General features: G+C 53.7%; 1 protein-coding gene across 10 annotated transcripts; it reads right to left on the bottom strand.

The window, feature by feature from the left end:
* Positions 1-982: 982 nt before the first annotated feature.
* On the bottom strand, positions 983-24,190 carry MSI1 (musashi RNA binding protein 1). Of its 10 annotated transcripts, none has more exons than XM_066260429.1 (15): positions 23,995-24,190; positions 23,785-23,825; positions 23,144-23,225; positions 22,960-23,044; positions 20,064-20,105; positions 18,470-18,562; positions 14,886-14,934; positions 13,688-13,770; positions 12,712-12,829; positions 9,719-9,799; positions 8,414-8,470; positions 5,574-5,642; positions 4,657-4,844; positions 4,120-4,191; positions 983-2,735 (listed from the first exon to the last, which is right to left on the bottom strand). In XM_066260429.1, exons 1-14 carry the CDS (start codon positions 24,051-24,053, stop codon positions 4,150-4,152), a joined length of 1,089 nt encoding a protein of 362 aa, XP_066116526.1. In that variant the 5' UTR covers positions 24,054-24,190; the 3' UTR covers positions 983-2,735; positions 4,120-4,149. The 10 variants fall into 10 exon arrangements, with proteins under 10 accessions (XP_066116526.1, XP_066116527.1, XP_066116525.1 ...); XM_066260430.1 differs by having other exon boundaries at positions 4,128-4,191; positions 4,657-4,811; XM_066260428.1 differs by having other exon boundaries at positions 4,128-4,191; positions 23,995-24,189.
* Positions 24,191-25,410: the final 1,220 nt, after the last annotated feature.

Genomic DNA, 25,410 nt, shown 5'->3' with positions numbered 1-25,410 from the left:
GACTGAGTAACCCCCTGCTGGAGCCAGGGGCCTTGGGTCCAAGCTGGTGAGCTCTTTGCTCAAGCCAGATGAGCCCGCGCTCAAGCTGGCAACCTCGGGGTCTCGAACCTGGGTCCTTCTGCATCCCAGTCCGACGCTCTATCCACTGCGCCACCACCTGGTCAGGCTCAGTAGGAATTTTTTAAAAACATAATTACAGCCCTGGCCGGTTGGCTCAGTGGTAGTGTCGGCCTGGCGTGCGGAAGTCCCGGGTTTGATTCCCGGCCAGGATACACAGGAGAAGCGCCCATCTGCTTCTCCACCCCTCCCCCTCTCCTTCCTCTCTGTCTCTCTCTTCCCCTCCTGCAGCCAAGGCTCCATTGGAGCAAAGATGGCCCGGGCGCTGGGGATGGCTCCATGGCCTCTGCCTCAGGCGCTAGACTGGCTCTGGTCACAACAGAGTGATGCCCGGGATGAGCAGAGCATTGCCCCCTGGTGGGCATGCCGGGTGGATCCCAGCTGGATGCATGTGGGAGTCTGACTGCCTCCCTGTTTCCAGCTTCAGAAAAATACAAAACAACAACAAAAAAAAACATAACTACAACACCATGACTACACTTAACAAAAATAAGACCATTGTCAGAGGCCTTTGTCTCAAAATGTCTTTATAGTTTTTCCAAACCATATCCAAACAAGCTAGTTTTCCTTTTCTTTTTCTTTCTTTCTTTTAAATGTATTTATTGAATTTATAGAGAGAGAAAAGGAGAAACAGAAACATCAATCTGTTTCTGTATGTGCCCTGAACTGAGGATCAAACCCACAACTTCTGCATGTCAGACGATGCTCCAAGCAACCGAGCTATTGTTGGACCAGAAAACACGTTTTCTTATGTGTGAATCAAATATTGTTTCAGGAGGAAAATAAGAGAAGGGAAGGGAAAAGAGGATGTCACTGGGGTACCTAGATCTGAATGCACAGACACACAAAACACTCCAAGCCTAGCACCGTTTTCAAATAATTTATTAGGAATTTAAAACTGAAAATAAAACCTGGGAAAAGAAGTTACAGATGTGGAGAGAAGAGACACCGGAGGGCGGTAACTTGCTGGCTTCAAAACACCGTGTAACATCTTTTTAAAAAATTCCCCAAACAAATCAGAAAACGGAATTCCAGGACCCTGAGCCCATGGGTGGGCCCAGTGGGGTGGGGTGGGGGCACAGGAAGGGAGTAGGGGGAAGCTAAGTCTCTCATGACTCAGCTCAGATGTGTAGAAAATTAAAAATAAAAACCAATAAAATTCAGCTTCTGTTTTATTAGGAAACATTTAAAAAAAAAGAAAAAAAAAACCGAACAGCCGCGCATCTCAGTAACAAAGATTATTGCTTTGTGTTCTCAGGGCTAATAGGTTAAGCACCTCACACAATTAACTCTCCCAAGGGGGTTTTAAGGGTGGGGGATAGGGAAGGGAGCTTAGGTCCCCAGCCTCAGACCTGGGGGAGAGGGACATAGAGGGGTTGACAGGTGGGCCTCAACCCTGCCACACCAACCAGGTCACTTGCTGTTCATGAAGTCAGACTGTGAGCCTCTTTTTCCGTTGAAGGGGGCTCAGGGATTAGGGGTTGCCAAGGGGCTCTGGCCATTGGACCATCCTGGTGGGATACTTCAGTGAGAGAATATGGGGGTTCCCTGAGAAGCCCTTTGCTTTCCCCTGGGGTCTGCCCCTTCCCAAGTGCCCCCTGATGCCCACTCATTGGGGGAGGGAGGGTGCTCAGAGCAGAAACCATGAAGGCCTGACCTGGGTAGGGGGCAGGAGACCTTTGGAGAGTTAATTCATTTCCAGCGGTGGCTCCCGGTAAGCCCTTCTCTTCCCTCACCCCTTGTTCCCACGCTGGGTTTCGGGGTGGGCAGGCCCAAGGCCTTGACCCCTAGGGGCCTGAGAGAGCGGGCCTGCCTGGGCCACAGATGAGGCCTGCAAGCTTACAGTAACGGTGTCTGAGGACGGGACAGGAACACTGAGGGAGACCGCCGGGAAGGGCCAGGCGCCACCCTCACCCCGAGGGGCCTTAAAGGGGGTGGGGGCTTCACCTCACAGTATTTACATATGATACAGGACGGGAAGGTTCCAGGGGCTCGGCCTGGCCTACGCAGCCCGGTCCCCCTCTCCAGGGCTGGAGGGAGGTGGCCAGGGGCTCACACCCACATAGACATTTTGTTCTCAGCTGGTGGGGGGGCACCTGGCCCCTTGCCCTCTGCGGCCTGGGGCTTCACATTCACAAACCTAGAAATAGTTTAAAAAACAGTTTCTTTAAAAAAAAAAAAAAAAAAAAGGAAAGAGAAAAGGAGGGGAAAATCAGGATAAAAAACCCGGGTCAGGGCTGCAGCCTGGAGCAGGCCCCCTCTGCCCACACACTAGCTATGCACAAATACAAAAGCCTTCTCGGGGAGGGTCCTAGGGGGGCGCGGCAGAGGGGGAGGGGCGCAGACCCGAGAGGGAAGAGTAGGGGCGGTGGGGGCAACCGGCTAATCCAAAATAAATAAAAGTGGGCAGGGGGAGGGGGCCAGGGCGGAAGAGGGGGAGGTTAGTAGGGGAGCCAGACGTTGTCCAGGGGCAGCAGGGCAGGGGCCGGCGCCCCGGGACTGGAGGGCAGGCAGTAGCGGTCCGAGTCGCGGCGGGGGAGGGGCGGCGGCTGCGGCGGAGGTGTCCCCGCCCCCTGGCTGGCTCACTTATGGTCCTCAGTCAGCTGCAGGCTGGGGCGCTGCAACACAGTGGGAGGTTATGGGTGCCCCGGAGGCATCCTGCCACCGTAACCCTCTGCCCCCCCCCCACTCTTTGGGGCCGCCAGAAACCAGGTATTCCCCATGAATAGGCCTCTATCCCTAATCCCCTCCTAGGTGACCTTTGTTCACATGCTTTGCATGTTTGGTCCCCATTTGGAAAGCTCTTTCTCTTAATTTTTGATTAAAAATTAAAATATATTGATTGATTTTAGGGAGCGAGGATGGGAGAGAAAAGGAGAGGGAGAGAAACATCAATTGTTGTTCCACTTATTTATGAATTCCTTGTATGTGTCCTGATTGGAGATTGAACCCACAACCTTGGTGTATCAGGACCACACTCTCTAATCAAATGGGCTACCCAGCCAGGGCTGCTTCCCTAGATTTTAAATGACTGGATTTATATAAATATCACCTTCTCAGAGACACCTTCTCTGAATCCCTACAGTAGCCCCCTCATACTTGAGAATGATCTCACTTGACTTTTGTTTGTAGTATGAGAGGAACCTTCTGTCGTATACATCCCCCTTTCCTGGGATACTGCTCAACAAAGTGGCTTGAATGAATGAATAAAAAAGTGAAAGGTCACTGGTTCACGTGGGTCCCCACCTGTCTCGCTCCACACTGCCTGATGACTGTGTGTACCGAGTTCTCCTCTCTCTGTATAAGTACACACGTCAACAGTCATCTGCTTTTTTTTTGTTTTATTTTTTAAAAATATTTATTTTTTTAAGATTTTATTTATTCATTTTAGAGAGAGGAGACAGAGAGAGAAGGGAGGGAGGAGCAGAAAGCATCAACTCCCATATGTGCCTTGAGCAGGGAAGCCCTGGGTTTCGAACCAGCGACCTCAGTGTTCCAGGTCACGGCTTTTACCCACTGCACCACCACAGGTCAGGCTTTAATAGCTGTGTAATATTCCATTATATGCACACACTCTCACATATTTAACCACTCTCCTTTTGATGGGCAATTCAGTTATTTGCAGTTTTAAAAATAAATGCCCAGAAGTGGACTCGCTGGGTCAAGGGGATGAATGTTTAAAGTCTGGGCAAACCCTGCCAGACTGGCTTTTGGAAACCCTGAGCCTATTTTGCACAGTTTCTCCTACATCCTCATCACTGCTCAACATCAGCGATCTTTAAAAAAATCCTTGCCTGATAGGTGGAATGTGCTGCCTTACTGTTCTCATTTACATTTTTTAGGTAGCAGGTTGAGCAGCTTTTCATGTTCATTGACCATTGTTGGTATGAAGGTCTGGCCCTCCACTGGGCAATGGGTCCATGAAGGCAGGGACAAGGTCTGTGACTCAGACTGGGCTCCCAGTCTCCCCAGTGTCACCCCCACTCCAACACCCCTGCCCACCTTCTCACCTCCTGCCACCTGTCTCCTGCTTCAGTGGTACCCATTGGTGAAAGCTGTGGCAATCAAGGGGCCCTGGAAAGAAAAAAAATTGTCTCCTCGATTCCTGGGGGTGTGGTGGTGGGGGGGCGGAGAAAGCCAGTGGCTCCTTTTCTCTTGTAGGAACCCTGAGGTGAGGCACAGACACTGCTCTGGCCCTGCTCATGTCACTCCCACTGCAGACCCACTGAAAGATTCTCCATGGTAGAGCAGGGCACCTGCATATAACCAGCAAAGTAGTCCCTGCCCCAAGCTAGATCTAGCCTCCGTGGGGGCGGAGATGGTGAGTCTCATTTGCACAATATCCCCAGAGTCCACCTAGTGCCTGGCACATAGCAGGTAATCACTAAACACCTACTGAATGAATAAGGACTCCTGTTCCCCCCCCACCCCCGTGACACTCTTTCTCCATTCATTATTCTTTGCCTCCCTCTGCACCTGCAGACAGACAAGGTCTTTCCCTCTTCCAACTTCAGGGGTCCTCCAGGACCGGCCACTCACCCCAAGACTGTGGCCAAAGCCGGTGCTGGGGGCGGGGCTGGCAGCACTGATGTAACTGCTGACCCCTGAGTCCTGGTTGGCTGCCCCATAGAGCTCAGCCATGGGGCCAGGGCTGGTGGTCCCTAGGAAGCCCCCTGTGCGGCTGGGAGTCGAACCTGGAGGGGGAGCCATCGTCCAGGGGTGAGAGCCTGGCAACCCAGAAAGAAGAGGGTAATAGCCCCGGCGCCTTCACATCTGTCCCACCCACCCTGACCTTGACTCCCTACCCAGCTTCACCCCATCGAAGTCTGTGAGTCTGCCTCCTGGCGATCCTTCCCAGTCCATCCACCCCTCCAGCCCTGGTCCAGGCCCCCATCTCTGTCTGACACTCAGCAGCCTTCTCACTGAGCTCCAGCCCCATCCTGAGCCCTTCATACCTTTCCCCATGCTGCAGCTGTGTGCATTTTCTAAAACCCACATCCCTCCACTGCTTAAAATGTTCAGTGTCTCCCCAAGACCTGGTTCTTCCTACCTCTTTCTCCCCAACCCGTTCCTGTACTGCACCCATACCAACTAACTGCCAAACCTTTGCACATGCTATGCCCTCTTCCTCTGCCTTCAAATCGAAAATGAAGTCCTTCCTCCTGGATGCCTTCCCTAGAGGCCTGTGAGCTCCTCTGGTACCTGACTTCCCCCGAGGAGCAGTATCATCCTTCAGAATTATTGCCTTTTTAACACCTGGTGCCCCCACCAGCCTTTAAGCTTTGGAGGGCAGGGACCTGTCTCCTGCCTGCTGGCTCTCCAGGTGCTCAGCTAACACTTGCTGAGTGAATGAATACATAAGTCCCTCTGGAAAGGGGTAGTGGTGGCTACCCTCTCCCCTCTAGACTTCTCTGACCCCTGCATCCCCTCACTTCTTGCACCCCAGAAGGTCTCACCTGTCCCCCGAACCACAGCCGCTGCTGCTGCTGCTGCTGCCATTGGTCCGTAAGCGGTGAGAGGAATGGCTGAAAGGAAAGATACAGGTACTTCAGTGTGACAGGTGAGGGGGCAGAGATGGATGATGGAGGCCCGCACTGGGCAGAGTCTCACCCCACCGCAGAGGGGCCAGTGTGGCCCCAGGGTCAAGGAAGAAAGAGCTCCCTTAGGTGCCATCTGTGCCCCGACAGGTAGGAAGGTGGATGGCTTCCCAGTGATCAGCTCAGCCTTGGTTTCTCCCCTGGACTCAAGGGACACACCTGAATAACCCAAAACTCATAGGTGGTGACAGTGGGGCATCTTACCCGGAGCTGCAAAGAGCATTGCTCACAGTTGTCCCCTGCTTCTGAGAGTGCCCTTGGCCCAACAGGGGCCACCTAGCCAGAAGTAATGGGAGATTATGTCCCTCTTCCCAACCCTAGACAACTGGAGCCAGTGACCTGTCGGTTTTTGACATGGGGTCCAAAAACCAGGCTCTTTGCCTCAAGGTACACCCGACTGTGAGGTACAGTCCCCAGAGCTCCCTGTGTGACCCGGCCGAAGCCAGACTGCAGTTGAGGCTTTAATTCTGCTTTGCTCCTTCTGCTGCCTGGCCTGCTCCCCTCCCTCCCTTTTGGAGAGCATGTCCTTAATAATTAAATAATTTGTTTAAAAAATTGTGTGCATCCAATGCCCTGCCTCAGTCTCCCATCCCTACCCCAACAACAGCCAGCCAGAAATGACCACGTCCTCCTCTAAGTCTTCTCAGCTCCTTTTCTCTGACCTCCTCAGAGTCTAGCATCCTGCCCCGTACAAAGGACGTGTTTAATATCTGCTAAAGGAGTAGAAGGGACCTTTGCTTAGATGATAACAGGTTGGCTCAAGCCTGGAGCTTCCTTGGGCTGGGCGCCCTCTCCTGTTCAACTCTGCCACTGCAGCCCCCAAGAGGCTACAACTCTGCCCAGAGCCAGGGTCTGCAGAGTTGGCACGTGCCCTCAGGAACATCAGTCTCCCACCCTAAGATGCGCCCTTTGGGGCTGTTTGAGTCACCCTGATCCTGAACTGGAGCTAGGAACCTCAGAAAAGGCCCCTGAGAATCCTCAGCATGGCCATTGGGCTGGGGATTAAAGTCTAGGACAAAGCGGTTCCCAATCAGTAGGGGAGCCTTGCTGAAGAGCCTCATATAGTTGGCTTCTTCTCACTCAGATGTCACCTCCTCTGAGAAGCCTTCCCTGACCACTCTCACTAAGGCATCCCTCTACCTTCAACTATAACGCCTCATCACACCTCCGTTTTATTTTCCTCATGGAATTTCTCACTCTCTCAAAGTATTTTGTTTGTTATTTGCTTATTACTGTCTCCCTCCATTAGAATATCGGCTCCAGGAGGGCAGGGACCTTCTCTATCTCACTCTCTGATGTACCTCTATTGCTCGGAACTGCATTGGATATGCTATCTATTAAATGCGTGACGGAAACACCCAGGTCTCCTGAAGGCCAGAGAAAAGTTCAGACCGGGACCTCTAGGATAAACCTCCTCCCCTGCCAAGACATCTGCAGAGGGCACATTTCTTCCCTTAACTCTTTAAGGGCAGGGGCTGAGCTCTGAGGTCTGTTGTTAGGCATTTCCACAAGGCCAAGTCAGCATGGCCACTCTGAGCACATGCTTGTCACAACTGTAAAGGATTACTTATTTGTGTAACAGGTATTTGTTTCCCTCTCTCGACTGCAAGTTCTGTGGCAGCAGGGCCTGGCAGAGTGCCCCACACAGCAGGCCCTCAGCGCAGAGTTCTTCAATGAGTAGAAAAGACCCCGCTGTCTGTCTCTCTCATTGCTGGTCCAACTCACTCTACTCAGGGAAGAACCCCTATCACCCTCACCTCTAGGACTCTCTACTCCCTCCTCTTTCTTCACCCCATGTTTCTCTTCTCCCTTCTCCACTTTGAGGGACCCCTGACACCCCTTGGAAGGAAGGTATCATCCAAAGCAGCATCCATCCTCCACACACGGCCAGGTTGGGAGGAGAGTCTAAGGGTGGGGAGGGGGAAAAGCAGGTTGACAGAGAGACCCCTTGCAGCCCACCTCATCTGTACGCACCCTTCCGCTCCCCTTGGCCTCAGCCCCAGCTCAGAGCTGAGCCGACTGGCCCAGGTGAAAGCTCCGGCTGGAGAAATGGCAGCAGTGGCTAAGTGCCTCCATCCCACTTGCCCAGAAGTCCCAAACAGGCAGCCAGAGGGCTGCATTTGCCACTCAAATAGGTCTCATTTGGCCTGCAGTGGTTACAAAATTAGGACTTTGTTGCCAACTCTTGAAAATCATTATAAAATTCATTTAAAAGCAAAAGCTGGGTTTTTGGCATCTCTTGGAAAATGAGATCTGAACTAACTGGGTCTGCATCCCCTCCTGGCAAGGGTCAGCTCTGGCATGGCGTGCAGGCATGCCCACTCCAGCATGCCAAAGTCCCTACCTGGCCCACTCTGTCCTGAGTTTGGAAACCCCTGGCTTCACCACTGGGTCCTGCAGCCTACATGGCGCGTGACACCTGGGAAATGCTAGATAAATATTTCTCAAATGGATGAATGCGTGACTTTGCCTCCATCTGCTGGGCTTGGCCGTATGCCCCACCTAAGGGCCATGGAGCTAAGGGCCATGGAGCACAGACTGGCCAGTGCCCAGGCAGAGCCTGCTGCATCCATCCCCACAGCTGTAGGGCTGGCAGGCAGGGGAAAGGAGTCCCACTAACTTTCCCCCGGGGAAGGTCCCTGAGTCATTCTCTTTCTCCCCATGTGGCCTGTGAGGTGTATGAAATCCGAGCGACTGACCTGTAAGCTCGGGGAGAACTGGGGCGCTCGGGAGAGGGGTCCGCTCTACACGGAATTCTAAAATGAAACGTAAAACAGCTTAGGAAGATGCAGGGGAGGCCCCTCAGGCATGGCCCGCGGAGGACAAATGCACCCACAGGGACACTGGGTAGGGGGACAGGCCATGCACAAGACCCAAGAGCTGGGGATAGGGAGAGCATGGTCCCCAGCAGGCAAGGGTTAGGAAGAAGACACAGACACAGAGAGGTGAGACAGACAGACAGACAGAGGAAGAGTGAGCAGAGCTGCCACCTATACCCTGGGCATGGGCAAAACTGGAGCTACCATTCCCAGTGTTTCTTAAAACGCTTGAGAGTGCACCAAAACATTTCCCAGAATCCTTCTCTTCTTTTTTTTTGCAGGGGAAGGAGGAGCTGGGGAAGCGGCCTCGGTGAGAAATGATGACCCTAGAGCAGGTCAGGCTTGCATTGGGCTCCTGGCTCCAGCACTTTCTAGTTGAGACACCTTAGCAAGTGACTTCTCCCCTTCCCTTGGAGCCCACTTCCTCACCTATAAAATAGGGATCATCAGTCCCCCCCACCCCGTAAGATTGTTGTCTGGATCCAACAACATAATGTGTGCACAGGATTCTAAGCTGTCCAGCCTAAGGGGCAAAAGGTGCACATTCTTAGGGACCCTCTAAAAAATAAGACAAAAAAAATAAGTCTTGCAAAAATTTGATATTTGATATTTCAAAGAAAACATCATTGAATAGTCATCACGGGAGAGTTCAAAACTTTTTTGGGCTCCCTGCCACTTATTTGAAGGACTACTGTTATTTTTATTTTGAATTACAAATGAGGGTGGTGATCATCATGCTTTTAAATTGTTTTTCAGCATCGAGGTCTCAAATGGTTTTGTGGGCCTTGAAAGGCTCAGCGTAGCATGTGGTCACTATACATCATGTGTCCAGAAAGACACACAAATGTGCCCTCCGCCACCAGCCCAGTGCCCTCTTTGGTGGAAGTGGCAACTCTGGAGTGGGGTGGGGGACACAGAGAGACAGGAGGCAGACAGTGATTGGCCGGGGAGAGAATGGTGCCATGCAGGGCTGCCCCCAGCTTCTGGAGGAGGAGGTGAGGAGGGGATGGGTGGGGAGAGGCACTCCTTCCTCAGACATGCCCTTTCTTCTAAGCCTCCAGCAGGCAGAGCCCCTCATCCCCACCCTGGCCCCAGCCATGCACCCCCAGACACCGCCCTGAGCAGTTAAGACTGTCTGGGAACCAGGGACATGCTAGCAGCAGAGAGACACCGAACAGAACTTACCGGGGAACTGGTAGGTGTAGCCAGGGGCGAGGCCTGTATAACTCCGGCTGGCGTAGGTTGTGGCTTGGAAACCGGGGTAACCTGATGGGGCAAAGGGGCTAGTGTCAGGTGCCTCACCCACAGTTTGGACCCTGATCCATGGGGAACTCTGAGCCACTTATTTCCATCCTCACCCGTCTCACAAGTAACAGTCAGTCACACCAAATACCTCCCTCATGCCAAGCCCTGTGCTAAGCATACTGCGCAATTTATTTTCTCTTTAAACCTCACAAGAATCCTTAGTGATTATTAATATTAGGAGACCTATTTTACAGATCAGAAAACTGAGGCTCAGAGAGACACTTATTTGCTAAGAATAATCCAACCCCTTGCCAAGGCCCTTCATGCTCTGGCTCCTGCCTCTCCCCCATCCTCATCTACCCTTCGCCCCTGGTCACTCTGCTCCAGACACATTGACCTTCTGCTGTTTCTCAAGTTCACCAAGCTTCTTTCTACCTAAGGGCCTTTGCATATGCTGTTCCTGCTGCCTGGAACACTCATTCCCCCAGGTTTTCACATGACTGGGTCCTTTTCATTGTGTAAGGCTCAACTTGAATGTCACTTCCTCAGAGAGGTCATCCCACAAGAGTCCTCCCTCCCATTAGTTACAATTTATTGTATCACCCTGGTTTCTCCCTTTCATAGGCCTGATGAGCATTATCTGAATTTATTGCAGGATTTCTTTCAGTGCTGATTTTCTGTTTTCCTCATCTTTTATTTCTGTGTCTCCAGAACCAGCATGGTGCCTGCTACTTAGTATGCATCTAATGGGTATTTGTATCTGTGAATAAAAATCATATAGTGAGGCCCTGGCTGGTTGGCTCAGTGGTAGAGCGTCAGCCTGGCGTGCAGAAGTCCCGGGTTCGATTCCCGGCCAGGGCACACAGGAGAAGCGCCCATTTGCTTCTCCACCCCTCCGCCTCTCCTTCCTCTCTGTCTCTCTCTTCCCCTCCTGCAGCCAAGGCTCCATTGGAGCAAAGATGGCCCGGGCGCTGGGGATGGCTCTGTGGCCTCTGCCCCAGGCGCTAGAGTGGCTCTGGCCGCGGCAGAGCGACGCCCCAGAGGGGCAGAGCATCACCCCCTGGTGGGCAGAGTGTCGCCCCCTGGTTGGCGTGCCGGGTGGATCCCGGTCGGGCGCATGCGGGAGTCTGACTGTCTCTCCCCGTTTCCAGCTTCAGAAAAATACAAAAAAAAAATAAAATAAAAATCATATAGTGAGAAATAATGGTGCAAATGGGATCAAATCCTAATCTGACCAGCTCCCAGTCGCTTGACTGCCATTCTCACTATTTGTTAGAGGATTTCTATTCTGTTTTCACTCTTTAAATGGGGTGAAAAGTGAATCACCTTGAAAACTTTCTCAATGTTCCAGGTCAGAAGAGGCTAACAAGACGGGACAACTAAATGTAAGATTCTAGCCTGGCTCTTGTTCTGGAGGGCAAAAATAGGCTATAACGAACATTACTGGGTTAACCGATAAAATCAGAAATAGATTAAAATATTGTATCAATATAAATGAATAAAGTGACCATTATTATGTGGTTTCATGAAAGAATATTATTAATCTTAGGAAATACACAATGAAGTATTTAAGGGTAAAGAGTCATAATGCATGTAATTTACCCTCAAATGATCCAGGGAAAAAAATCACAAGTGTATTGTGTGTATGTGTGTACACACATGTATGTACATATACATATACCTGCACAGAGAGAGAAAATGATAAAGCAAGTGGGATATAATGTTAATAATAGGTGAATCTGGTAACGGGTATATGGATGTTCTATGTGCTAGTTTATTTTTCCAACTCTTCTGAAAGTTTGAAGTTACTTCCAAATAAAAAGTCAACTTCCCCCCAAAACTTCAAGAGAAGATCATGTGCCATTGGAGGGTGCTGTCCTCACCCACCGTCTGTGATCCCAGTCCTGACCCTCTAGCCCACATTACACTCCCCTCCTCTGCATTCCTAAAGCACCCTGCCCCCACCCCATCATAATGACCCCCTTGTACTACACTCCTTCTGTGTGTACACATCTTGTCTCTCGAAGGAGACTGTGAGCTTCCCGGGGGCCAGGCTTAGATTCTCCACCCTCGATCATGGGCCCCAAATACTGCTGTTACTGCTCAACCTCCAAGGCTCGTGGCAGCCTTCATCCACCTCCTCCAGGGGGCCTCCCCGACACCCAGGCAGCTTTAGGTTCCTCCTAGGGCTCCAGAGTCTCCAATCCCACTGTGGTGACGCTGCTGATATACTCCTGCCTCCCACCGATGAGGAGCCCAGTGAGGGCAAGTTCTGCCTCTCAGAACCTGCTCCATCAATATTAGTTGCATGAACAAGAAGCAGACTTCTTTTTGCCTTTCCAGAGGCCTTTGAGTTTTTGTAAATGCTATTATTCTCTCTGCCTGGAACACTTTTCCCTTCCCTTTCCCCCTGACCTCCCATAACTGGCTCCTTCTTAATCCACAGATGCAGCTTAAATGTCGCAGCTTAAATTTGTCTTCCTTTCTGGCTTCTTCAGGTCTTGCTTGAAGTTCCCATGCTTCCTTGGCACTCTATAGTCCTCCATCCTAAAACTATTTATTTATTTTCTTACTTGTTTTCCATGCCAGATCATAAAGGTCCAAGAAAAGTCACTGTTGTACTTCTTGGCACAGTTCCTGGTATTTATAGTTGCTCAATAACTACTGGATGAATGAATGGATGGATGGACAGAAGGAACAATTAATGAGGAGCTGGACCATTCTTTTGGCCACCGCCAGAGGGCAGTACCCCACAACAAAACTGCCCCACCTTTGGTCAGCCTGCCAGACCTGAGATCCTCGGTCCCCACTCTCGCCCAATGATTCAGATAGGAGGGGAGACCACAGAGGAGATACAACACCCACGCAGCCCCTGGTAGCCCTGGGAGCAGCTCTGGGCAGGAAGAAACTGCAGGTGTAGGCCTGGCACATACCCAGCATGCCGATGCCCAGCATGAAGGCGTCCATTCCATAGGGCATGACTCGAGACCTTCCCCGGGCTGAGCCCGTCGGTGACATCACCTCTTTTGGCTGAGCTTTCTTACATTCCACCTGCAATGAGACTTGGTGGTCAGTTCCTCCAACAGTCCTAGGATCACCAGCCCTCCTGTTGCCCGGCAGGCCTCTTTATTGTTAATTTTGTAGTTACCATTTACAGAATGCTCACTATGTGCTAGCCACTATGTAAGCGGCTTTGCAGGCAAAGTTCATGAACGCTTACACAAATCTAATGAGGAAGGTGCTACAGTCACTCCTATTTTACGGATGAGGAAACTGAGGCTTAAAGAGGGGAATCATTTGCCTAATGACTAGACTAGCAAGTTGTACAATAGGGATTTCGACCCATACTTTTTTTTTTTGAAAGAGAGAGAAGGGAGAGAAATAAGAAGCATCAATTCATACTTGCTTTTCATACATGCCTTGACGGGGGGAGGGGGGGAGCCTCCAGTTGAGCCAGTGACCACTTGCTCAAGCCAGCGACCTTGGGCTCAAGCCAGCAACCTTGGGCTTGAAGCCAGTGACCTTTGGGCTTCAAGCCAGTGACCATAGGATCATGTGATCCCACATTCAAGCCAGCAAACACACTGAAGCTGTTGAGCCTGTGCTCAAGCCAGATGAGCCCACACTCAAGCCAGATGAGCCCACACTCAACCTCGGGGTTTTGACCTGGAATCTCAGTATCCCAGGTCCATGCTCTATCTATACTGACACCACCGGTCAGGCCCAACCCATATTTTTTAACCGCCACAGGACACTGCCTTGCTATTCAGATTTTAGGGTGTGGGAGAGGTGGCTCTACTGCACTCAGAGCTCCCTCTGCAAGGTCCAGAACCTCTGAGCACCCCTGAATGGCTCAGCCGGGAGCCTCTGTCTCTCTCTGCAATTCCACCCCATCCAACCCCAGCTCACCATTTTGTTGTTGATTTCATGGAAATGGATTTCACACACTTTCTCCACAATGTCTTCGCTCTCAAACGTGACAAACCCGAACCCTAGAGCACAAACGCAGGGTCAGAACTGGATTCGTGGTCAAAACTCAGTCCTGAGTCATACCACGACTACCATTCCTCTCTCACAGGTGTCTGAGAATGAACAAAAGGCTCTGCCCACAGCCCAGGTTCCAAATTACGGATGTGAAAACCGAGGCTCAGGAAAGTAAAAAGACTTGCTCAAGATCACACAGCAAGTTAGAAAGCGGCAGAGCTATGATGAAATTTCACTTCACGTGCTTTTTATCTTCCTCCGCCACTTTCCAAAGAGGGAAGAATGAACACACACAAACACTTACTTAACCTTACACTAAGCTGTACGCACCCAAATATATGTCTGTACACAGTCACACTCATACACACAGACACACACACATATATACAGGTACCCATATATCACACACACACTCACCGGTGCTCCCCAAAACATGGAGACCCCTATGGACATGTACACGGTCACCCTGATACAACACACATACACAAATATTCAGATATTGACACCTTCACATGCACATATACACACACAACAGCACATACCACACTCCCAGTACAGGCTAAAGGGCCCAAAGGCCTGAAGCAACTGGAGATATAGCCCTGCCTCCTCCTGGGTGTGCCCCAGGGACTGGAATGGGATTCTAGAAGGCAAGGCCCTTGGGAGAAAAACAACCAGGCTGTGCAAACACTGTGGCCCAGATGCTCACAGGTTCAGGGGCAACGGGGTGGGGTGCGGTGGGGGGTGGAGGGCAAGGCAGGAGCAGACTGCCTGGGGCTTTGAGTCAGCAAGTCAGCCTGACCCTGGGGCGGCCTGGCCTGAGCTCTGGTTACCAGGGACAAGGTAAACCCCAGCACAGACACTGGCTGGGCAGACACTGGGCCCGGTGGGGGTGGAGGGCTCAGTTAGGGGGGAATCTGCTCCTCTCGGGTGTCTGCAATTCTGCAAGTTTCTAGCACAGGAAACGGCGGGACAAAAGCCTTCTGTAAGGCCAGGCCCTGGAGAGGATGCAGATCCTCAGGGATAGGATGTCAGGAGGAGAGATGAAGGGGCAGCTGTGACCTACAGCCCCCGGCTGACCACAGGCCCCCCAGCCTGGCTGGGTCGGGGGAGGGGCCACACTCACCTCGGTGCCGGTTGGTGGTTTTGTCAAACATCAGCATGGCATCGTCCACCTGAAATGGAGCCATTTTGTCTTTGGAGGACCCACCAGATAGCAGGGGACCCACCCCAACCCAGGAGCAGGGGCTCCCACACTTTCTCCCCTATTTCCCAGCCCAGGTTTTATCTTAAACCTGCTCCCCGTGCTGGAACCACTTTCTACCTGCAACCTCAAATGGATTCTCAGTGGACCAGCCTACAAATAGTAAGTGCCAAATGTGTGCCTGGCACTTTGTCCTATCATCCTCCCCACATGCTCTGCATGGTGAGATCCTCATTTTGTAGATAAGGAAATGGGCTCAGAGAGGTGAAGTCACCTGCCCAACGTCACACAGCAAATCCCAGATCAAGTCTGGGAGGAGGAGGCTGTGCTGAGTGGGTGCAAGAGGAGGAAATATGAGCTCAAGACCTGAGACGGGGAAGCAAAAGCCTCTTCCTTTTCTTTTACAAAAGGCCAGGAGGACAGCAGCCACTCCAGCCAGTCTCAACTCCCCTCTCCCGGTACAGATCTTTTCCTCTAATTGAGGTTTCCTTTTGCTAGAGGCTGTAATTAAAGCAAGTAGAGTTCAGTGCCTGGGCTGCTTGCCTCCCACTGATTGGGGGAGGGGACAGGGCTGAGGAAAGGGAAGGGTCTACACTATCCCCCCCTCCCATGGACCTCAAACTTCTTGCTACTCCCTCAAGGCATCCCCTTGCACACATGGACAGCCAAAGGCCTTAGCTTCCCTCCCACGGTCCCACCTCCTTCCCTTTGCCTACATCTGGTGTATCCTCCTGGCCCTCTTAATTCTTCAGCCAATGTCAGCTAACTCATGGGGTAAAGCTAAGGTCTGATTCATTCTTGTTAGAAACCAAGTGTTGACTATGATACCTCTCCATTGCACTCCAGCTGCTGACCCTCCCACCAACGGTCAGACACCCAAGGGAGGAAGGGAAACTTCCTGAAGCCTTTGGGCACAGCTTCTCCCCCACTCTCCTTTGCTCTCTTTCCAGGCCTGTCATCCGCCTCCTTGAAGGAAAGGGCAACCCCTGAACAAGGTGGTCCTCCAGCTCTGCTGGGCGCCAAGCAGAACAGGGCCTCTGACTTACCCCTGAGAGAACCAGAACCCCACTCAGCCAGGAGGCAGCTGGGTCCCGGAGAATCTGAGAAGGAAATGACATCTCCCTCCCCAAGAAGCTTCCTGCCCCAGGGTCCTGAAGGAGTGTATCACTCTCATTCCCATCCTGAAGGACCCATAATGAGTCCTAATCCCAAATCTGCTTGACTCCCCAAACAAGACAGACACTTCAGGATCAGCAAAGCTTCTCTACCCCCTTGACCAATGGAAAGAGAAACCCATAAAGGAGGGTTGTGACAAAAGCACAAGCTTTGAATTGAAATCCTAGGTCCTGAGTTTGCTGGTGGGTAATCTTGAGCAAATGGCTGTGTCTCCATGACTCAGGTTAATCATCTGTAAAATGGGTGTAAGAGTTTCTTATCGGGAGGAGTTAAATGAGATGCTGTATGTAACACTCTTAACTCATAATACCTGGGATACAGTAAGTGCTTAATAAGGACTATTCTTATTACATTATAAAGGGGCTTGCCCACAGTCACAAGGGGGAGAGGGGCAAAGCTGGAGACAGCAGCCCAACAACATTGCCTTTGAAGGTTTCATGAGCACAGTGCCTGTATCAGCTATTACCATAACCAACTTATTGGAGCACCCTGACTTGTGCTCCATAATTATTTTTTGAATGAATGAATGAACTAAGAACTAGCTTCCTCCCTAATCCTATAGCTTTGAGTTCCTGCCTGGCCCACAAATTGATTTCAGCCCAAATCCATAGCCCTTTCCGCCTTCCTCTACCCAACCTTCCAATCCACCATCCCTGGCCCCCCAGACCCTTCAACCCGGGCACTGGATTGGACAGACCCCTAGCGGGACAGTGGGGTTGAGGCCAGGGCAAAGAGCAAGGAAAGTGGCTGGGGATCCAGGGGACCCCCACCGGTGTCCCCTCCTGGGGCCAGCTGAGGGGAGGGAGGCTCCCAGCCGGGTGTCCTTAATAGGCTTTGGTCTCCATGGGAACCTGAGGGCAGGGGGGATCGGGCGGGGGGAGGGGAGGCGGTCGGGGCCTGCTGACCAGTGGGAGCCGCCAAGTTCGGCGGCCTCTAAGCCTGAGTGGCAGCCATGGCGGCTGACCATTGTTCCCCCTTCGGCGGCGGCCCCTCGATCCGGGCGGGGGGCCCCCCGCCGCAGGGCCCTTGGCATTCCCGGCTGTCCCCCTCGCTCCCTGGCAGCCTATTCTCCGGCTCCCCCTGGCCTCCCCGGGCCGGTTTCACATGCCAACGCCGATTTAGGCCCGAACAAAAGACGCGGCCGCTGACGGCTTCTCCTGGGGCCCGGTTGCCATGGCAACGCCGGCCCCGGGGGCAGGCGGCCTCCAATCACAGCTGCTGGATCAGATTAGTGCGAGCTCTAATGCTCGGCGCTCAGACACAAAGACACCCCGCCGGAGCGAGCGGGGCCTGCTGCTTCCCAGGAGCGTCCTTCCCTCTGGGGCCTAGGCCGCCGACCTGCCCTCCGTCCTGGACCCAGGTCCCTATGGAGGCGCCTGGGCCTTGACCTCTGGCCCCCAAGCCGCCAGCATCCGCTGGCCAAGGGACCTCCCACCCTCTCCCCTTCTACCCTAGAGACAGGGCGCTGGGAACCCACCCAGTCGCTAACTCACATCCCATTTCCCAAGCCACCTTCTTTGCCCTTTGCCTAACACGGGATGGACGGAAACGCCTCAATGGGAGAGTAGAGACCCAGCCTGCAGCCTGGTGTGGCTCAGGCACCTGAGCACTAAGCACAGCAGCCCTACTTCATCCTCAGATTAAAACTTGGTCCCCTCTTTGCCATCTCTCCATGGAACCTTGATGTTGACATTGCTCACCTTTCTGGGGACATCCTATTGTCTGATGACGTCACATCTCCTACTTCACCAACAGCCCAGACATTAAAACCTGGATGCACCTCTGAGCTGAGAGCCAATCCTCTGGGCCTGATTTTCAGCCCCACCCCCAAAAAGGTAGGGAGGAGATCAGATCAGCCCTCACCCCCCCCCCCAAGCTCCCACCTGTGCAAGCAGGGTGCTCAGTGCAATTGGGAGTCCTATTTATTACCTCCTTATCATCCTCACCAGGAAGGAGTGGGGGAAGGTACAACTGCCCATGGCTCGGACAGGTGCAAACTCCCAGGAGGCCAAGGGGGTGACTGGATTGAACTGGCTACAGGAGAGTAACCTCCCTCGGGAGAATGAAGATAAGCAAGAGAAAAACACAGGGGCAGAGCAACAACAGAGACAGCTACTGTGTGGTTTCTGTCCCTGGGGATGTGTCCAGAGTGTGAGGCCCATAGACAGGCCAGAAGCCTGGACGGTGGGTTGGCCTTGCCTCACCCACAGAAGGACCCACCCCTCTTTCACCTTTTGCAGGAACTGGAATGACCTGGCTGGACTCCGCTAGCTACTGACCAGTTCTACAGGCTATTCACACCCCCAGCAAGCCCCCTAGATTTGACCCACCTTTCCAAACTGCTCAAAATATTGCTTCACGTCCTCCACCGTGGTATTCACTGATAGCCCCCCTACAAAGATCTTCTTCGTTCGAGTCACCATCTGTTAGGGAGAAGAATGAGAAAGTGGGCATCTGAGTCCTGTGGCCTACTGCCACCAGCAGGGGCCCAAGCCCTCCTGCTAGGGCGCCAGCTGACAAGCTCTCTGTGGCCCCAGCTACTCGGATGCCCTCCCCCTGAGCTCCCCGTTGGACCCGCGCCTCGAGGCCTGTCACAGGCAGCTGTGCACCCCACACCCTGGCTGTCTCCAGTGTGCCTCCCTCCTGCCTCCCTCCCCGGGTTCTGTGTGGGGAAAATGTCTTCCCTAAAGACCACCACAGAGAAGGGGGAGGGTTAGTGACCCAGACTGACAGCCTAACTTAAAGACGCCATCAGTTTTCCCCTGGGAGAGGCCAAGGCTCATCACAGGGTCCCCCTGAACTACATGCTGACATTTTCCTCATCAACGTCCTCCCAACCCAACCTCTGGCAGTCCTGTGGCCCCAGCCCCGTTTTAGGAAAAACACATGGTCCTAATTACCCCAGGAGCGCATGGCTAATCCACGGCAATTCCCAGCCCCATCCTAACACTAAAGCACCTTCTGTCACCAAACTGCTTAATGGAATTAACCCAATTCCGACCACGTGCTCCCTGGTGCGGCTTCCTTCGAATACCTGCTCTGTAATTGCTTTCAGGCCCTCTGCTGGACCCTTTCAGAGATACCCCTTTCCTATCTCTTAAAAGTTGCCCCTCTCCCTTCACTGTGGTAGGAGGTGGGCACCATGGTCCAAAATCCTAAAGCATCTTAGTTCCCACCAATGCCTTTGCAAAGGGAAAACTACAATCACCTGGAGAGGGACCTAGTCTTAGGATACTTCATAAGTCGGCAGACACAGGGGTCTTGCTCCCTGTTCTGTAATCAGCCTTTCTGTCTGTCCTTGCTTAAAAATTAAGATCTGGCTAGTTGCCCTGGGGCCTGGAATAGAATCTTAGGCCTCTGCCTTGGACCCAACGTTTTGAGTGCTATATAGTTCAACTGCTCAGAAATTGGGTTTCTCCACAACCAAAAAAATTTGCCACAGCACCAGGGAAAGAGAGCACTTGGGAGGACAGCCATAGTCACCCAAGTTGAAAGACAACAGGTGACAGACAGACTCCATGGTTCCCCCCCCCCAGGCCAACACATTGCACTTATGAGCTCCCTGGCTCAGCCTCTGGGGGTAAGTCTGTCCTGGATTTGACCCCCAGCGTCACTGGGCACAGAGGCTGTGATCTCTGAGGTCAGAATTCAACTCAGGATCCAAACCATACCGGCTTCAAATATAGGGCAATAAGTCCCCTGAGGGGTTCCCCTTCTCCCAACACATGCAGCCCTCTCCCTGGTCTACCCCAGAGCACAGATGGGAAGATGATACAAGATGTCTTCACAGAGCAGGGATATCAGGATCCTCCCTCCCCCCACCCCAGTTCATGCAGAGGGTCCAGAAGCATCTGTCATAGAAAGGTATGCTGGGAATATCACTGCCCTTTGTAACAGAGCCCCTTCCAGACAGAACATACCTACCTTAGGCTGTGCTCGCCGAGGAAATGCCACCTTGGGATCAATCTGAAAGAGAAGGGGCGTTGGTTATCACACTTCCGATGGGGGATCACACAGCCTTCATCCTTGAAGACCTCTCTCATCCCAGGACACAGCCTCTAGCAGGAAAGGATAGTGGTTAAGCATTTAGGCCCTTGAGCCAGGTTTCTGGGTTTGAATTCCACTTAGACTGTTTCCCAGCTGTGAGACCTTAGGCAAGTTACTTAAACTCTCTGAACCTCAGGGTCAAGCTCACCTGCGAAATGGGCAAATCGTAGCATTCCCCTCAAAGGGTCATCATCTGCAGATATTATAAGATAATGCTTACAAAGCACTTGGCATAGTGTCTACCTGACAGTGAGAACCCCCCAAAATAAACAGTCTTATTCCTTTAAGCACCTGGTATATGGAGAGCCTTCCCAGCTTCACTGACTTCACACAGATACCTGTCTAGGTGAGGCATGCAATTCAGACTTTTGAAGCCTTGCGAATGGAAACTCTTTGCTTCAAGATAAGAGTTCATAAACCACCAGGAATGGACTCAGTTCTGTTTCCCCGATATTATCAACCTCTAACAGCTCTCCTTGTGGGTGCAAACAAACAGCTTCCTGAGAATGCAGTTAGGCTTGGGGTAAAGCAGAGCCCAGGCTTTGGTGACGTGCAAGGGCATGGGACTTGGACTCAGAAATTCTGGGCCCCTGGCCAAGCTTGTGATCTTGGGAACTTGCCTGGCCCCTCTGAGCCTCAGTTCCCTCATCTGCAAACTGGGGGCACCCACTTTTCACAGGGGCAGCTGGAAGAAATCAAAAGAGATAATGTGGGTGAAAGCGGTCCTTTTTGAACTGCCCTTCATTAGACAAACAAAGGACTACCTTTGCCCTTGGCTATGAACAACTATAAGGGAAAAGCACATGCACCTGGGTATTCTACCTGTACTTAGAAACAGCAAAAAGCAGGGCATGAAACACTGTGATCAATGCAGGACCTATGTGGTCCAGTCATTCCAGAGTTTCTTGACACACACATGGGTGGACACCACTCAGAAGTTCACCAGCCAATCATGGGCAAGATCTATCTTTTCCCAAAGTTCCTTCCATTCAAACCTCAGCCTCATTCTAGGCGACCGCTCTGGCCCCTCTCTGCCTGAATGACATAAACCAAGGACCAGCTTCCTCCACATTCCCCCACTGGAATTGCCCACAGAGAAGAAACCTCCAAAATCCATGCTTGGCCAGTGCCTCCTCTCTCCCAAAGTCCCACTTAGCCCCAGGGAAAGTCGCAGTTCTCCATTTTCCCTGTCTGAAGGTATGATTCTGTACATCTGTGGACATTTTGATGCTTCCATTTCTCTTGGAAGCAGCCTCCTGTCCACCAGAGCACACCTCAGACAGTCCCCCTGCGCAGACCCTGACGGGGAGGTGGTACCCAAGCCATGTCCTGCAGACTCACGTGCACCCCGTGCCTGACACGCCCCACCTCCACTCTGACTCACAGCTGGCAACATAAATAAACCCAACAAGTAAATAAAAGGTGAAAGTCAGAACCTAAAATAGACTCCCCACAATAAACCTCCCTCCTACCACCCCTAACTCAGAGAATGTCAAACACAAAGCCCTCGCCCTTGAGTTCGAAATCTCAAAAGGATACCCATCTCGCCCTCCTTCCTCCCCTCTCTCTTCTTTGCCTTATCAATCTTCCATTCCCCTACCCCCCAGCCCCAGCCCCTAAATCTCAGCTTCCTGAGCGCTGCAGAAGCCATCAGTGCATTCTGAGGACAGGGGATGGTAGGAGAACAGGCAGCTTGATGGTAGATAATCACCAAAAACAATAGGCCACTGTCTTTCCATTCCCAGCTTGGGTCACTCAGTCTGAGCCAAGAAGATCCTTTCAGAGCCCGCAAAGTTGAGGCCTGGCCTCATTTGCTCATTACTGGGAGCAGGAGTGGGAGCCACTGGGCAGAGATAACAGGAGCTGGGGACAGGCGGTAATTTAACAAATTCTTGGGCACAACCAGCTATTGTTGCAGGTAAACAGGAGCCAGTGACTAACCCAAGCAGGGAGGCCCAGGGCTGGAGGAGAGTGGGGGAGTGTGGAGAGAGATCACACAGTCCCAGCCCCTTGGCAAATGGTCTCCCCAATCATAGGTCACCGCCATCACGGAGTACCCCTCCTATGACTTTCTCCGTTTCCCTCTCCCCTTGAGCCAGGGCCTGGGCCAGCGCCCCCTGCAGGGCCCAAGACACTGGGGAGCAGTGGGACAACAGCAAAATGTTCCAGGAGTTTGAATACCAAACAAGCAGCTAAGATCTAGCCCTCAGAAGGGTTTTTCCAGACAAGATAGCTCCCTTCCTCATAAATCCCTTCCCAGGCAAAACAGGTCTGGATTTTCTACACAAAGCAAGGAGCTCATTGACCAAAAGTCAGGGGAGGGTGTGGGGGTGTGTGGTTCAGTGACGCTTTGCCATTGATCTGGAATGAGGGGGTGTCGCAGAGCCAAATACTAGTTACAGTTCAGAGAAGCCACGGGGTGGGTCACTGCAGCCTTGACTCACTCAATATGGGTTAGGGGAGGTACGGAGCTCCACCCCAACCTCCTCTCTTAGGCATTAAGATTAGCACGTATGGGGAGGGGGTGGTAGCTGATTCTTCCCTCACCATTACTGGAGGGGTTGAGAGATGTACCATCTCACGGCAGGCCTGGGCTTTTTTTCCTCTCTTTCCCCTCAACTCCAGTGACAAAGTTTCTGAGCCTGGCAACCCTTCTCAGAAAACTACCTCTTTCCTTGAGGACCCCATTCAACTGTCCCCTGTGGAGTCCTGACCCTCTTCTCCGGCAGCTTCCCTCTCCCATAGGACCCCCGAAGCCCCGAGGGTCACTCACTGTTTTGGAGTCGAGCTCGTGCCGCGATTGCGCCAGCACTTTATCCACCCCCGCCTGGTCCATGAAAGTGACGAAGCCGAAACCCCTGCGCGCCGTAGTGAGGGAGAGGCAGATGGTTACAAGGCAGTGAGTGGCGGTAGAGGGGGGGCGAGCCAGGAGCAGGAGGAGGGGGTGAGGGGCTCACCTGGATCTCTTGGTCAGGGGGTCCCGCATCACCAGACACTCCTTCACCTCCCCGAACTGGCCGAAGTATTCGCGCAGCCCTTCTGTAACCACACACCCGCCTTCGGACCAGCTCGGGCCCCGCGCCCTTCCCCCTCCCGCGTCCTTTGCCCCCGGTGACCCCAGCGCGGACCCGCCGCCCCCGCGCCAAGCAGCTTGAGCGCTCTCTACTGTCCCCCCCAACCTTCAGCCCTCACTCAGCTCGCGTGTAGCCTCCTGGCGCCCATGGGGGCCCCAGGAAGCCGAGGGCCGAGCTTGGCTGGAGGGGGGACGGCTCCGGCCGGGTTCCCGCCGCTCCGGGAGCTGCCTCACAAAAGTTTGAGCCGCAGGTGCGAGCGGAGTTGGCGCTGCCGCTGGCGGGTCCCGGGGGCCCAGCTCACCCCCAGATGCCCCCTGAACCCCTCATCTCCTCCCCTCCACCCGCTGGGCCGTGCGCACTCGCCGAACGCCCTGCACTCTCGGGGTCCCGGGCGGGGCGCGAAAGAGAGCGCAGAGGCGCCCGGGGTCAGTAGGGCGCAGGGCCGGGCTGGGGTGTCCGGTTCCGGGGCGCCGGGGGGTCCAGGGTGCCCTGCCGGACCGGCGGGCGCTCCCAGGCTCGCTCACCCTGCGTAGTCTGCCAACTGAGTCCCCCGATGAACATCTTGCTGCGGGAGGAGGAGAGACACAAAGGGCCCGCGTGAGCGCCGGGAGCCGGGGCGCAGGGGGCGCGGGCCCGGGCCCCGGGGAGGCCCGGCCCGACCCGAATCGGCCATGTTGGCGGGGCCGGGCCGGGCCGGGCGCGGGCCGGGCAGGCCGGGCCGGGCCGGGCCGTACCAGGGGTCGTGCGGCGAGTCCGGGGAGGCGAGGCCGGGCTGGGGCGCGTCAGTCTCCATCGGGAGCCGCGGGCGGCGCGGGCAGCGGAGCGGCGGCGGCGGCGGCGGCGGCAGCGCTCGGCGCGGGGCAGATGAGGTGCGCGGCGAAGGGGGCCGGACGGACAGGCCATGCTGCCCCCTCCCCCGACCCCGCTCGGGCGGGCGGGCGGGGACGGCCGAGGGGAGGGCCCGCCGGGGGCCGACCTGCCGGCTCCTCCCCCCGCCGCCCTGCGCGCATAAAGCCCCGCGCTCGCGGACGCGTCCGGGCGCCCGCGGAGGCGGCGGCGCCGGGACCCTGTTCCCGCTGAGCTCTCGGGTCCCCGAGGGTGAGAGGACCCCGAATCCCGATGCGGGCCAGGACCAAGGCTTGGCCGCAACCCCCACCCACCCCAGCGCGGGGGCCGGGCCACGGGACCGCCCTCCCGGAACGAAGCGCTTCCCGGTGCCTTCAAGGTAGCTTGGTTCCGGATCGGGGACCAGTCCACCCTCTCAGGCCCCCGCTACCCAAAATCTGAGAGACCCCTGATCTCCCTGGGTCGGGAGGGAGATATATATCCTCATGCTTCCCAACCCCCTCACTGTTCCAACTGCTGAGAATCCCTTCATTCTCCCAGTTGGAACGAGAAACCGCCTTCCAACCCCCCAATTGTCTCGGAACCTAATTTAGGGTTCCCAGTGTCCCATATCCCCCATATCCAATTTGGGGAACCCTCTCAGTGCCTCGCGTCCCGAGTAGGGAGCCTCCATCAGTACCCCAGTAGAAACAGTATCAGTTTCCGCAATCCCTCCTCAGCCCTTGCTGTCCCGAATGAGAATCCCCCTCAGCTTTCCCAGATCCTTTCCGTTCACAGAAGCCCCCCTGTCCCAAGACTGTGTTCCCAGTTTGCTACCACCTCCGATGGTAATAACCCGATGGCTCAGCTGTGCACCTTCCCCCTCCGGATGACCCCCTTCTAAGCTCCACCCCGTCGGACTGGAAGAACCTAACTGCCTACCCACTGCGTTTGGAGTTCCTCCTCTCAGTTCGTTTCAATTTGAGATACAGCCCAGGAAGGCGAACGCCTTCAATTCCCGTTACTCCTCCCCATGTCCCTATCTTCTGGGTCTCTAAGATCCCCCAGAACGTTCACTGAAGGCTCGTGGAGCCGTCTCACCTACCCGAAAGCTTCCTCCTTCCAGCCTGGGAACCCTAAGAAAGTCCATGCTGGAAGCTAGAGGCGGACCTCCCTATCCATATCCTCTCCTTAATATCCCAACCCAGGAAGGGTTAAATTAGGAGGCTAAAGCATCCAGCCACTCCATCCCTCCCCTAAATTCCCATCCCTGCTGGGGGTCTCAGCGCCACAACAAGCCTCTCCCTCCCAACTCACCTCCTATT

Source organism: Saccopteryx bilineata, chromosome 2 (assembly GCF_036850765.1).
Source record: "Saccopteryx bilineata isolate mSacBil1 chromosome 2, mSacBil1_pri_phased_curated, whole genome shotgun sequence".
Taxonomy (NCBI): domain Eukaryota; kingdom Metazoa; phylum Chordata; class Mammalia; order Chiroptera; family Emballonuridae; genus Saccopteryx; species Saccopteryx bilineata.
Note: the sequence above shows the minus strand (reverse complement) of the source record. Positions and strands in the feature narration are given on the sequence as shown.

Excerpts from the sequence above, each read along its gene's own strand:
- MSI1 (XM_066260429.1), bottom strand. The coding sequence starts at position 24,053 with ATGGAGACTGACGCGCCCCAGCCCGGCCTCGCCTCCCCGGACTCGCCG. Across the intron at positions 23,826-23,994 it reads GACTCGCCGCACGACCCCTG|CAAGATGTTCATCGGGGGAC; the intron begins GTACGGCCCGGC and ends CTCCTCCCGCAG. Across the intron at positions 23,045-23,143 it reads CCCCTGACCAAGAGATCCAG|GGGTTTCGGCTTCGTCACTT; the intron begins GTGAGCCCCTCA and ends TACGGCGCGCAG.